The following is a 14,543-nucleotide window of genomic DNA, read 5'->3' on the forward strand; positions in this document are numbered from 1 at the left end:
CGCACGTGGAATAAAGGACGTTTTCAGATCACGTTCAATGATGAACATCGATTCAAGATCCAACAGAAAACATGAACAGCCTGACGCCAATCCCGTCTTTAAAACATCACAATTAGACGGAGGAGGGTCCAAGCCAGGATGGTCTAACGCCAGAAAAATCTACTGGTACAACCGGCCACCTTCACAGACAAAGATCAACAACCTGGTAGTAATCTCAACAGATAAGGGAAACCCATTTGATTCTTTTGGCTGATAAATTCAACCACCGCTCATGATAAAACTCTCAGCAAACTTGGGCCGAGGGGGACTTCGTAGATTCGGTAAGGAGGAATCTCGCCAGGGCCTGCAGCAAAGGTCCCGCCAAGCGCAGAGGGTCCCGGGAGCCCTCCTCCGCATGCAGACGGGCCCCTCGGGAGCCTCCGGGTGTCACCTGAAACCGGCCGCACACGCGGAAGGCCGGCAGAGACTGAAGGAAGAGGCAGGCCACTCCAGGGGGGTAGGTGGCAGGGTTCCTAAGCAGAGGGAACTTGTGTCCCTGTACCCGCCCGCCAGGGCCTAAGAGGTGGTGTCGGGAGAGGCCTTCCCTGGGCTCAGTTCCCACGCAGGTGCTCTCAGCACCACATCCCTACCTCAGGGCTGTGTCCTTGGAGCAGCGTCTGGGAGTGAAAAGGCCAGTGGAACCCACATCCCAAGGACAGGGGAGGGGGAGAGGAGCCTCCCGCTGCCCAGATCCAGCTCCCGGCGGGCGGTCTCGTCGCTTCCCGTCAGGGCAGAAGCCCGTGCGCAGAGCGGGCTCTCCCATTTCCCTTCCCGGCCCCTGACAACCTCAGATCCACTTTCTACATCCACGGCTCTGCCTGTCCCGCACATCTCTACACACAGAACAAGGCTGGGTGGCCCCTCCGTGCAGCTGAGTTCACTGAGCATCAGGCTTGGGACCAACAAATCCCCTTAAAAAGTTACAAAGTTCCTCGTGTACAGGTGCCTGTGTGGTTGAGTCGGTGAAGCGTTGGCCTTCAGCTCAGGTCACAATCCCGGGGTCCTGGGATCGAGTCCCGCATCGGGCTCCCTGCTCAGCAGGGAGTCTGCTTGTCCCTCTCCCCTCCCCCCACACCAGTGCACCTGGGTCTCTCTCTCTCAAATAAATGAGGTTCCTCACGTAGATGCTGTGTGGGTCACTGGCTTCCGTGGTTCGGAAGGGCCACCTGCCTCTGTCCTACTTGTTTGAACTCTCACTTGTGGCCGCACAAAAGGTGTCTCGGCCCTTCCGTGCTCTGGCGTTGGGTCTGGGGGAGAAAGGTTCAAGGGGTGGTGGCCAGCCCGTCGTGGGCACCCAGGGGACTAGCACACGAGGAAGACGCACGCACATGGCCGTCCTGTTAGCTCGCAGCCCCCTCCCAGCACGAGACGTGGGGGTGCCTTACCTCGCCCGCTGCTTCCTGCCTCCTGCCAAGTTCCAGGGTCCCTTTCGACCGGAAATTCCATTCCAGCCGGGAGTGCACCTGTTGGCAATGGACACTTTATCTGAACCCAACGGTTAGAGCTACGGCTGTCTTTGCTCCTTCTCCACACCTGTGCTAGCTTCCTGGGCTGCAGGTCAGCGTGGGGTCAAACCCCAGACGCCCCTCCACGTCCCCGCAGATCCGGGTGGGGCAGGGTGGCTGCCCCTACAGGCCCTGGGGGCGGCGGGAAGCCCAGAGCATCCGGGGCACACGGCCGCACGACTCCAGCCTGGTCTCCGAAGCCTGGCCGCCTCCTCTCCAGCGTCTCCTTGCCTCAAACCCCCTCTCCTTTGTCTCCTAAGGATGCCCGTCACTGGATGTAGGGTCTGCCTTAAATCCAAGATGACCTCCTCTTACGATCCTCAACTCACTCACAACTGCAAAGACCCTGTTTCCAAATAAGGTCAGGTTCACAGGTGCCCGGGGTGAGTCAGGAGGTGGACAATGTTCAGGCCGCTTCCCCCAGGGTTTCTCGGAGCTTCTCCTTCAGTCGTACACCCCGAGGGACACTGAGCCGGCCAACCTCCCCGGCCTGGTCCTGGCAGAAATGCCCCATTGACCCAGACCTCACACCTGACTCCAGGTAGGCACCCCGTAAAGATAAATGAAGAGTGCAGGCTTCTCCCATCCCATAATGACAGGACCGGCTCAGACTCCCAGACCTTGAAGTCACCTGGGCCCAGGGCTCCTCCCGCCTTCCCAGGCGTCGAGGTGCCCAGGATACTACAGGTCCCACATCTGGCCATGGCGGCCCAGGGCCACTCCCAATGGGCGGTGTTCCCGCGTCCCGCTCTCCGCACAGGCCCTTGCCCTAACCTTTCCAGGACACCCTGCGCGGCTGCGCTCCAGGCCGGTGCAGGCAGGAGGTCCGGGGTGGAGGCTCAGGGCACGTTGTGCACCCCGCCCGACACACTGCCCGCGCCGCACCACCTTCTCCCGTGTCTCTGGCCAGAGGGGTCGCCAAGGACTAAGGCTCCCTGTCTGCGTGTGTCTCCCAAGTCTCCTCTCCAGCAGGAAGGGGGCCGGGCTGGCACTCCGCGGGCGTCGGGGCACAGGGGCTCCGGGAGCTGCGGGGCCAGCCTCCCCACCTGCCTCCTCCCTCAAGGGATCCTGTGCCCCAGAGAGGCTCTGTTGGATACGGAGCCAGGGCTGCGCAGGGAGAGCTGCTCTTTCTGGCACACCCACACGATCACGCGCAAGCCCCCACACTCATGCTTGCACACACGCACACTCACATGCTGTCACACGCTCACATTCCCACACTCATGCTTGCACACACATGCTGTCACATGCTCACATGCATGTTCCCACACTGACACACGCTCCCACACTCATGCTTGCACACACGCACACTCACACACGTGGTGTCACACGCTCACACCCCACACTCATGCTTACACATGCTCACACCCCCACACTCATGCTTACACGCACGCACACTCACACGCTCATGCTTGCACACACGCTATCACACGCTCACACCACACACTCATACTTGCACACACACGCTCACACTCCCACGCTCATGCTTGCACACACGCTATCACACGCTCACACTCCACACTCATACTTGCACGCACACATGCTCATGCTTGCACACACACATGCTGTCACAGGCTCCCACACTCATGCTTGCACACACACACGCTGTCAGGCTCCCACACTCATGCTTGCACGCACACGCTACCACACACTCACACTTGCACACACACGCTCGTGCTTGCACATAATGCTATCTCACGCTCACACTTGCACGCACACACGCTCACACACACACATGCTGTCACAGGCTCCCACACTCATGCTTGCACACACAGGCACACTCACACACGTTACAAGCCCCACAGAAAGTAAGACTCTTGCTCTAGAGAGGTGTGCTAGCCTCCCTCCCTGGGACCCTCGGCCCCTAGATGTGACGGGGGCAGGGACGCAGGTGGCGGTGGGGGGGGTTGGCTGTCTTTGGGAGGCAGTTCCCAACTGTCCGAGATCCCATGGACGGTGGACTCTCTCCCTGCATGCAGCCAACATTTGGGACACAGTATAAAGGGCATCCCAGCACCCAGGTGGGAACTCTGCTCTGGTGGGTGAACAGCCCCGGGCTCTGGGCTGCTGTGATGGGCTGTGGTTTCTGCACCCGCCAAGGAGAGCCGAGTGCCAGGCATCCCCTTGTGGTGAATGGGTTTCTCTAGATGCCGAGGTCTGCTGCCACCAGGATGGCTGTGCCTGGACCACGGCCATTTCAACCAGGGCACTAGACTTGAGGGCCAGAAGACCTTCTGCTGCGGGCTGCCCTGTGCAACAGAGGGCACTTAGCCGTGTCCCCAGTCTCCATGTTGGAAGGACCCCACAGTCTGGCACCCAAAACTGTCTCCAGACTTACACGATCGCCCTGGCTGGGACATGTGGGTCCGGACAGGCCATCCAGCTGGTCTGTTGTGTCTCTCCCGGGAGCTGCTCTGGGCCCAGTGGGGGATGGACGGGGCTAGAGGTGTGGCCGAGCTTGGCACCATGTCCCCAACCCGGGGGGGAGGAAAGTCTGACCAGACCGCACCCACTTCCTTGGAAAGAAAGATAAAAAGACTCCCAAGGAGGGCCAGGGAGGAAGGCTGTGTGTCCATCACGGTGAGGAAGCCGATTGACTGTCAGGCCCCTGAAGCTGGCTTCCCAGACCCTGGGATCTTGCCCTGGTCTCCTGACAGCGGCCATCCCCCTCCTCCCTGCAGATGCTGTGGCTGCTGCTCCAGACCCTCTCCCTCCTGGGGGGCTCCGTGCCCGCTGAGATCTGGGTGAGTCCTAGCCCTGCACAGTGTCCCCTGCCCCGGGACCCCAGCCCTGCCCTCAGGCCAGCCGGCCCTCTGACCTAGGTGAGAACGGCCCAGAATCTCTGGGCTCTGAGGACGGGATGGCCGAGTCCCTGACCCCTGCACATTGTCCCCCCCAGCGTCCGTCCCTGAGAGGGAGTTGATGGGTATCGTGGGGGGCCACAGTCCCCCCCAGGGGAGGTGGCCATGGCAGGTCAGGCCAAGAATCTACGATTACTACTGGGCCTCCCGGAAGCACATCTGCGGGGGCTCCCTCATCCCTGCCCAGTGGGTGCTGACTGCCTCCCACTGCCTTTTCTGCTGCTGCCCAGCTCTGGGTGGGATGTGGGGAGGAATCAGGAGGTGTGAAATCTGGGCTCACAGGAGGATTCTGTCTGGAATTGCCAAGGCCATCCCCGCGGTGCCCAGAGGGCTGCCCTAGGAGGACCCACCGCTGTGGCTTCTTTTTGACCCCAGGAAGGACGCCGACCCCGCAGCCTGCCGCATCCACGCCGGGGACGTGCATCTCTCCAGGGGCAGGAGGCTGCTGGACGTGGGCCGTGTCGTCGTCCTCCCCAACTACATCGATGCCAGTCTGGGTGCGGACATCGCCCTGCTCTGGCTGTCGGACTCTGTGGAGAGCACTGCTGACATCATGCCGGTCAGGCTCTTGTCGGCCCAGCTTGAGGTCACCCCGGAGCACCAGTGCTGGGTGACTGGCTGGGGCGCCATCAGGATGCACGGTGTGTATGGGGCAGGGGCTGGGCAGGGCCTGTCCCAAGCCTGTCGTCCCCCGGAACTCCTGGTGGGTGGGTGGCTGCAGGTTCCAGAAAGGAAAGAGAAGGGGCTGCTCGCACACTGATGGCACCTCCGGCTTCACCTCCCGCCACCCCATGCACTCCACTCAGGAGGGAGGTCTGGCCCCCGAGGCTGGAGGGTTCTGTGACCGGCTGACAGCTGGACTGGGCTCAGGGCTCAATCCTGGGATGGGGAAATGCAAACGCTTATTTTTTTTCCACCGTAAAAGAAGATATTATTTTGGGGGGAAAACCCAGAAAAACCCGCTGCTGTTTTCTTTCTGGTCCTTCCCTTGGCAGAGTCTTGGGACTTTAGAGGTGGGCAGAGCCTCCTCAGTCCCGGGGCCCCCATAGTGGTCTGCCAGTCCCTGGTCGCCTCTCCCCCAGAGTCGCTGCCCCCGCCTTACCGCCTGCAGCAGGTGAGGGCACAGGTGGTGGACGGTGCCCTGTGCGACCAGCTGTACCACCGGCCGGGAAGATGGTGGTGGACGACAGGCTGTGCGCAGGGACTGAGGGCCGCGACCCCTGCTACATGAGTCCCGCCCTGTCTCCACCCCCTGCCCCGCCCTGGTGGCCGCACAGCCCTCCCTCTCCTCCCGCAGGGCCACTCCGGAGGTCCTCTGGTCTGCGAGGTGATGGGCGCTTGGAACTTGGTGGGAGCGGTCAGCTGGGGCTACGGCTGCGCCTGCGTGACCTTCCTGGGGCCCATGCGCACGTCCAGCCCTACGTGCCCTGGATCAGGCAGGTCTGGGGGTACCCCTGACCAGCGGGGAGCAGTGGCACCTGCCTCCCCCCGGCGCAGCGCCAGCCTCAGCCCCCTCACGCTGGCCTGGTCTCCACCTTCTCTTCTGGCCTTCTCAGTGCCCAGGGGCTTGCTTCCCTGACCGCTGGTGACAGGGCAGGGGGATGCTGGGGAGCAGGGTGAGAGGACCCTGGGGCGGAGGCTGCCTCTGTCAGATTAAAGAGTTTGAGGAGTGACCAGAGTGTGGCCAGAGTCTTTGTGGGATGGGCTGAGCACGGGCAACGTGGCTTTCCGTGGGCGTGTGTCCCCCAGCAGCGCTGGGGCTAGTGTCCCCCCAGGCTTGGAAAGGGCGAGCAAGCATCTCAGTGTCGGCTCCACTCTGGGGTCACAGCCCATAGCTCTGTCCTGCACCGGAGCTTACCATATGGTACTGCGGGTGGTTGCAAAGGGGGCTGATCTGAGTCCCAGGATTAAATCCACCCAGTCACCCACCCACCCATCCATCCATCCATCCGTCTGTTTGTCCATCCAACTTCTCTCGGAAGGTCTGTTCTCTGAATCAACCAGTTGCCATGCCAAAGTGACCTGGATATGATGTGGCTATTTCTGCCATCCAGGAAGATGTTTGCTTCTCTGGCTACCACTTAGCTGAGACCCTGACCCCCCCAGGGTGCCCTCGCTGGTTGGCTATGAGTTCCAGATGCTAGGCACAGCCAGGGAGAGATGCCCGTTGGCAGCTGGGCGTGGGGCTGGAGGCTGAGAAAGGGATCAGGGAGCTGGCTCAACAGAGCTGATGCTCGGGCCGCAGGGAGTGGGGGGCCAGAGGAGGCCAAAACGTGGATGTGCTTTCCTGGGCTGCCCCAGAGCAGGTAGCAGGACCACGATGGAGGAGCTCCGGGCACTCACCTTAGGAGGGGTGTCGGGAGCCGGCCCTGGGTGGGTCACACCCTCACGGGCCTTGCCCACCATCCTGAGTAACTAGTGACCTCTGTCCTATGCATCTGTAAAGCTCATGGCTCTAAGCATCCGGCAGAACTAGGAAGATTTTTCACACAGATGGACGAACAAGTCAAGTATGAGTCAGTGCCCAGGAGGAAATGGGAACAGCTGGAGGTCTCCCTCACTGGGGGAGGGCCGTGCAGATGTGCTCTGGGGACCCCGTGTGAGAGGAGCCTGGGGTCTGGGGTGGTGAGAAGAGGCAAGAACCTGTGGCCCCAACAGGGCGACATCGGTCAGCACCTGGCGGCTTCTCCAGGCCAGGAACTCCGGGGCCTGGGTGGTGTGGATCTGCCGGCTGGTTGGGGAGGCACGGGGTGTTCATGACAGCCGATTACAGTGCAGAGGCTGGGGCCTCGGCAGGCAGACGGCTGGTAGGATCTGGGGGGGTCTTACTTCTTGCCTGTGACCTTCCAAACACCTGCATCTTCTGTTCTGAAACATGTTTGTAACCAGAAAAAAAAAAAGTTATGCTTTTTATCATGACGACAAGAGGGAAATTTTCTGGTTGGGTTTTTAAACCATGTAAGTGCGAGCCTGTGCCACCCTAGTAAAGCGCTCCGTGCAAAGGCCCTGGGGCTGGGGAGGGGACAGCTGAGCGGGGCTTAGTGGGGGTAACACATCCCGGAGCTCCGATGGCGGGAGGGTGGGCAGCACCGGGAACGTGCTACATGGCACCGAGCTGTGCATTTACACTGCTCACGAGGTGGAATCAATGTCACACGTACGTGAACGTGATCAAACACCCGAAGTCCCCAGCACACGTTCCTGCATTTACGGGGGGCGCGGCGAGGCCCGGGGCCGAGGGCACAGCCTGAGCCGGACGGAGGGCCACCCCCAGTACGGGACGCTCTGTGAAGGGACAGACCTCTTGCCCCATGGCTGACCCGCCGGGGCTGGCCCCTTGGTCTCTGCAGGCCCCAACCTTCCACCACCCACCAGCTCCGTGTAAGGACGGAGCTTGCTGGAAGCCCAGAGGCCACGTGGGGCAGGGGCAGGAAGGGGAGTGACTGCCTGAGATAAGACGGCTCCGGTGTCTCCAGCCTCGCCAGAGTCAACAGGGACACGGCTCCCCGGGGCTGGCAGCTCGCGGAACCTCCCGGGCCTTCCTGCTCCATGTTTGTTCTGCACCCAGACCAAGCAGATGCTGAAGGTCACTCTGCCTGGGCTTCTTATCTCAGATCCCACCCCGCTCCCGGAAACCTGATCCCCGACCACCAGTGTGGCCTTGCCTCGCTGGCATGGCCATGTCCCGGAGCCTGGGGCCCAGCCCGGAGGGGGGGGCGAGGGAGGGACCAGACCCTCTTCCCTGCATGCAGGGCATTAGGGGACAGAGCTAACAGCATGACAGCAGAACACCCGAGGGGCCCGGCTGGGAGGGGCAGCTATGTGACGGCTGTTGTCCACCAGTGGGTCCCAGCCTGCCGCCACAAGGGGAGAGGCTCCAGGGAAGATGCCCATGGTGTCAGGGACAGTAACTTAATCTCAGGGGGGTCCTGTGGTCACTTCCTGGCAGAAGGGACAGGGCTCTGGCCTGATGGGTTCTCCAGCCAGAGCAGGAGGAATTTACCCCCAACTGCTCCGAGCACGGGAGCACGGCAAGCATGGCGAGCACGGGGGCGTGGGGAGCACGGGAGTGCGGCAGGTGGAGCACCCCCCCCCCCCCCCCCCCCCCCCCCCCNGGGAGCAGCTCTGTGTCGGGAGCGGATCCCATCCCCGCCTGGGGCCTGGGCCACACAGGGCTCTCAGCTACAGCAGGGCCCACGTGGCAGGGACGGCTGACTTTTCTTATCCGCACCTGGCCAGGCAGGGAGGGAGTGAAGAGCTCTCCCGGGCACATCAGGAAGCAACCAGCCACCTTCGCTGGCTACCAGCACCTGGGGAACCCCAGATCCCTGTGCCCCTAGTCCCTCTGCCTGACCCCCACCCTGACGCCCTGAAGCGGCCCCCACACCAGCAGCCAGTAGTTTCCTTCCCTGTCCCTAAGCTTCCAGGACCGCCAGGGACAGGGAAGAGGTGGGAGGCCAAGGGGGAGGGGCTGGGTGTAGCTCCAGGCCAGGGTGACATTACGCCAGAGTCAGATTCCGCCGAGGATCACGGAGAACCTGGAGTCCCTGCTGGGCCCTCGGTACACGTCTGTCCAGGTAAGGGGGGGTCTTCCGAGAGCAAAAGGGGGAGGCTTCACTTCTCCAGCCCCAGCCCCCGTCTCTTCCTGTGGTCATTCCTGGGACTGGGGTGGTGTGGACCCCCACAAAGCCTGAGTCACAGGGGCGACGCTGGCATAGGGCATGCTAGCAGCCACCTGCTTCGTCTGCTCTCTGGAGCCCCTGGTCTTTGCAGTGGGGAGACCTGTGGGGAGGCTGGTCCTGTAGTCCCAGTGCTGGCTGGGGCTCCAACACCCTCCATCCTGCCTCTGCTCGCAGATGTGGCTCCTTCCAGTACTCCTCGTGCTCCCCATCCTCGGAGAAAGGCGTGAGTCCCAAGGCCAGAGCGCCCAGCTACCTGCAACCCGGAACTCTGACCCTGGGGACCCAGTCCGTGGCCTCTCCGAGCCCGGGGCCTTCTCCAGCCACACATACCCTCCACGGTCCCTCCTGGGCTCCTTTTTTCCCAGCTCCCCGGGAGACGGCATGGGGCGGGGTACACATTCGATCCAAACTGTCCTTGGGGCTGCACAGCGTGTGCCCAGCTGGTCTGTGTGCGAGAACCATTGCGCATGTGCGCCCTTCCGTAACCTTCAACTCTCAGAGCCCGTTCCCTTGGATCAGCTCCTCTGCACAGGACTCCAGAGGAAGTTGAGGCACAGAATGGAAAACCGAGGCTTTCTGGTGGCCCTCCCCGCCCCCGGTGCCGGAACCACAGACGCGGCTTTCCCTGGCTTGTGCATTTAAGCTGCACAATCACAGCCGTGCAAATGCCGCCCAGGGGCAGGCAGACTGGAGGCTGGCCTCCTTCTCCAGCCCGGGGCCACCAGCCACCCCTGGGGGCTGCTGACGTCTACATTACTTACAATTAAGATGAAAAATTCAGCTCCTCGGTCCCAGGGCACACGTCCTTCCCATGCCCAGGGGACTGGACCGCACCAGACCGCTGTAGAAAGTTCCGCCCGGCAGGGCTGTTTGTGGTTCAGAAAGCTGACCGCGGGCTACTGAGTCCAAGCTGGAGGTGGGAGGAGGGCCCAGCTCTGCGGCCCCCCACCTGGGCCCCGTTTTCCCAGAGAGGGGGTGGGTGACCCTGTCTCTCCACCAGGGGGCAGCTTCTCCCCGGAGGCCTGCATCGTTGGGGTGTGGCAGCGGCACCCCGGCAGTGGCCCTGGCAAGTCAGCCTCCGAGACCAGGGCCAGCACATCTGCGGAGGGAGTCTCATCAGCCCCTGGTGGGTGCTGACTGCCGCCCACTGCATCTCCAGGTGAGTGCTGCCTCCCCTGGGGCTGCGGCCGGCAGTCACGTGGGGAAGGGCATCTGTGCATCTGGAACAGCACGCCGGCCCCCAGGGCTCCCGGGCCTTTTCCGCTGCTGGCAGGCGGCTCGGAGCCCCGTGGGCTGGCCTGGCGCCTGCAGCTGGCTCTCCCCTTCAGGTGTGTGCCTCAGACGCTGACCATTCCCTTCAAACTAAGAAAGAAAACAAATTCTAATTATTTGACAATACTTATAAGTCAGGAGCTTTTTTTCCAGTTTTTGCAACTCTGGTTAAACGCACAAAAAAGATTAATCATCCCAATCCTTTCTCGGTGCACAGTTCACACCGTTGACTGACCACCCCACCACCCATCCCAGAACTGCTCCGTCTTCCCAAACTGAAGCTCTGTCCCCACTAAGCACTCACGCCCGTCCTCCCCAGCTCGGCCCCCGTCCTCCACTTCCTGTCTCCGTGGTTCTAATGACCGCAGGGACCGCATCGGAGCCGAATCCGACAATGTGTGTTCTCTGGGGTCAGGCCAGTTGCACCGAAGAGAAGGTCTCGTGGGTCATCCAACGGCATTACAAGTGTCAGAAATTCCCTCCTTTTTATTGCTAGATACTAGCCCGCCGTGCGGATGGGCCGTATTTTGTCCATTCAGTCCCCCCCCCACCAGTTTCAGCAGTTGTGAACCCCACTGCTCAGCACGGGTGTAGGAGAAAGTAGAGAATGTTTCAAGAGCCAGATGCCCTTTGACGATACTTGAAAAACGAAACCAAACTGTCATAAAGCAATCAGGTACCAAATTCTATATAAAGAGAATTCACAATCAAGGTCAGTCTCTCCCAAAGCCGAGGTATCGTGTCAGCTTAACCTCAGCAGATGTGATAATTAAGATAGAATCGGCTGGTCCAAGTGTCATTTTGGGGTAAATAAGCCTTTTAGGATTCTGTCGGTGCTGGGGCCTTTCCTGGAATGTCCTCAGTAGACGACAAGTCCTGGAAATACTGACCGAGGTTACTGGGGGCTTCCCACTCCAGAGCACTGTCCCTGAGCACACGCGTGACAACCGCAATTTGCTTAAGACTGTATGATAAGCAAGAGGCCGAAGCGGGATGTGGACCCGGTGAAAAGGGACATTGGGGTTAGGGGCAGTCCTGCTGGGACAACTCAGCCCTCCGGCCGGCACAGCCATCACGCAGAGAGAGAGCGGCTCCCAGAGGAGCTCAAAACACTTTCATCAACAAGTTCGTGTCTCCTCCGTGCTTTCGAATGGGCCCTCCCTGTGGGAGACCCCCTTCCTGCAGCCCCTTCTAGGTCACTGCCCTCCCGCTGTCCTCAGATGCTGGGGAGGGGGCCTGCTGACGGGCTCCGTGAGTTCCGCAGCCCCCCAAACTCAACGCCCCCAACTGGCACCCCCGCCCTCTCTATGGGGCCCTCACCCCAGCCCCTGCCGAGAACATCATTTCCCTGCCCACCACTCCAGTGCAGCCCGACCTGCTCCCCCAGGCCCCCTTGGGCATCTTGGCACTGTGCCCCAGCTGCCCGTCTGGCCCAGGAAAAGCAGGGCTGTGTCCACTCTGCCCCCCCAGTAGAGGCCCTGCCTCACGGAGGGTTCTCCACAGTCAAAGGCTGAACCGCCGTGTCACCTGGAGCTGGAGTTGACACGGGACTCTCTCCCTGCAGGACAGGGTCTCTCAGGGACAAGAGCCCAGAGGCTGTGCCCTGTGTTCCTCACGCCTGGATCTGACACAGAGGGCCAGGGTAGAGCAGAGGGTCCGTCAGCACCATGCCCTCTCCGCCTCAGAGCTAGCTGGGGGCAGCTGAAGCCACCAGCGCATGTCCTCAGAGCCCACCGTGTCCTTTCTGCTCCTTGCCCAGCTTCGCGAACCCGCAGGACCTGAGGATCCAGCTGGGAGAGGCTGTCCTGTACACCAGTCCCCGGGACGCCATCTCTGCAGCTGTCGTCCATGTCATCCAGCACCCCTCCTTCAACGGGGACGCCCTCCAGGGTGGCGACGTGGCTCTGTTGAAGCTGGCGAGCCCCGTGCCCTTCTCCAGCGCCATTAGACCCATCCCTCTGGTTCCACCCGGCTCCGACTTCCCCGCAGGCACCCTCTGCTGGGTGACCGGCTGGGGGGACATCCGGCAGGACGGTGGGTGAGGGGCACGGGGCTGGGGGCTGGGGCCACAGGGAGCCGCCCTGAGGTGAAGGCATTGCAAGGGTGCAGTGAGTCACCCCAGTCTTCTCTCTGCCCCTCACCCACCACAGAGGCCAGCCCAGGCCTCATCCTGCGCTGCTCGGCCCTGCTTTGGTCTGGCATCTGCCTCCCCCGCCCACATGATAGGAACATCAGCCCTGCGGAGAGGACCCATGGAGACGCTGCTCTTAGCTCTTCCTGGAGAGCAGGATGGGGGCTCGGCGGCACACCGCGCCGCGGTCCGAGGGCCCCGAAGCCACTGTCCCCTGTGTCCCGCAGTGGCCCTGCCAGAGCCCCACAGGCTGCGGGAGGTGGACGTGCGCATCGTTGGCCTGGACAGCTGCCGCAGGCTCCACCACCCAGAGCCCGTCACCAAGGAGATGCTCTGTGCTGGCTCCGTGCAGGGCCGAAAGGGATTCTGTGAGGTCGGTCCCCTCTGGCCCGTGTGCCTGCCCCTGATCCACTGCAGGGTCTGGGAGAGTCACTGGACACCTGCAGGCCTCAGTTTCCCTGTGCGTGCAGTGGGAGTGAGGGAGCGGAGCCTCCCCTTTCACAGGGAATCTGTGACGCACCTCCTCCATGCTTAGCAAAAGGTTCTCCCAGGTCACCTCTCTAATCCTAAGTGACCCTGGGAAGCAGGCTGGATCCTGGACGTGGGGCGGGGGTGGCATCTTACGATCTAGCTCCACGAAGCTGGGGACTTTGCTCACCCAAGGTGGAATTGCATCTGGCTTGGAGCTGGGACTTGACAAATATTTCTTGGAATGAGTCCGGGCCATCCTGACAATAAAAAGCAGAAAGTGTGGGATCCAGCTGTCACAGGGATGTGAGCAGGTGCTGCAGGGGGGCTAGAGGGAGGGGGGTCCAGACCCAGAGACGCCCTGCGATTTGTAAGGGAGGCAGTGTGCCCTGGAAGAAGCAGGCAGGCTTTGGAATAATAATAATGAAGACTGCATCTCAGCACTGCTTTTACTAGCTGTGCAACCTTCAGCAAGTTGCCTGACCTCCCTGAACATCAGGGTCCTCAACTGTTAAAAAAGGAGGCAGCTAGAGCTGATATGCCAGCTGCCGGGAGGAACAGCTCAAAGGTGGAAACTCAGGGTACCGCACCTGCTACCTGGAGCCCCAAGGGGGCTTGCCCTGTGTGTCCTCCCCTTGCCTCCGGCATCCGGCCCCCTCCAACAGGCTCCCTGATGTTAGCCTCAGTCTGGGAGCTCCCACCCCTGCTGCACAGACCTGAGTCCCACTGGACCTGTTTGTTATCCTTGCTTCTTTCAGGGCGACTCCGGGGGCCCCCTGGTCTGTCTGCTCAGGGACAGGCGCTGGGTGCAGGCAGCGGTGGTGAGCTTCAGCAGGGGCTGTGCTGAGCCCGGACTCCCGGGGGTGTACGCCAGGGTCTCTGCCTACCGGGCCTGGATCCAGCGCCACCTGCGCCCGCGGAGGAACTTCCGCAGGGGCTGACCCCGCCCCTCCAATCTGTCTGCCGTTCTTACGTCTCTCTCCCACGTTCCTGTGCACCCCTTCCCCCCTCTGTCCTTGCCTCTCGCACTCATCCATCCCCCCCACCCCGCTCTGTGCCCCTTGTTCCCACCCACCCCCATGTGGCCAGCTGACCACGGGAGCCCAAGTCCTGGCTCTAGAGGAGAGAAGGGGGAAGGGGGGCTGGCAGTTTGCCTTGCACCTGTTTAAGGCAAAGAGCCAGGGCCAGGATGGAAGCACAGGTTGGGGGTGGGGGATCCCTGGGGGCTGCTAGCACCCACCTGCAAGGAATAAATGCTTGGTAACCTGCTCTTCTGGCCGGTTTTTCCAAACCGTCGCGGAGAGGGGCAGGACCCGCGCTTGTCCCAGGCAAGACCACAGGGGAGCCCTGCGTGCTGGTGGTCGTCTGGGGGGGCAGGTGTGGGCGGGGCCGGCCCTCAGAGAAGAAGCCTAGGTCTCCCCCNTGGGCGGGGCCGGCCCTCAGAGAAGAAGCCTAGGTCTCCCCCTCGGCAGGGGCGGCTACGAATTTGTAAGACCCCTTTTTAAAAGAAAACAACTATTTTCCGTTCTTTCGGGGTCTCTCTTCAAGAGCTTTCGATTTGCTATTTAACGCCTGGCTCCCCGAG

General features: G+C 61.7%; 1 protein-coding gene across 1 annotated transcript; it reads left to right on the forward strand.

Moving 5' to 3' along the window:
- The first annotated feature begins 12,736 nt into the window (after window positions 1–12,736).
- On the forward strand, window positions 12,737–14,175 carry LOC109489778 (serine protease 30-like). Its single transcript, XM_019800660.2, has 2 exons — window positions 12,737–12,863; window positions 13,717–14,175. Exons 1-2 carry the CDS (start codon window positions 12,819–12,821, stop codon window positions 13,897–13,899), a joined length of 228 nt encoding a protein of 75 aa, XP_019656219.2. The 5' UTR covers window positions 12,737–12,818; the 3' UTR covers window positions 13,900–14,175.
- Window positions 14,176–14,543: the final 368 nt, after the last annotated feature.

This window comes from Ailuropoda melanoleuca, chromosome 10, assembly GCF_002007445.2.
Source record: "Ailuropoda melanoleuca isolate Jingjing chromosome 10, ASM200744v2, whole genome shotgun sequence".
Taxonomy (NCBI): domain Eukaryota; kingdom Metazoa; phylum Chordata; class Mammalia; order Carnivora; family Ursidae; genus Ailuropoda; species Ailuropoda melanoleuca.

Bases quoted from the DNA above. Each gene is read 5' to 3' on its own strand.
- LOC109489778 (XM_019800660.2), top strand. From the start codon at position 12,819: ATGCTCTGTGCTGGCTCCGTGCAGGGCCGAAAGGGATTCTGTGAG. The intron at 12,864-13,716 runs GTCGGTCCCCTC...TGCTTCTTTCAG, and splicing joins GCCGAAAGGGATTCTGTGAG to GGCGACTCCGGGGGCCCCCT.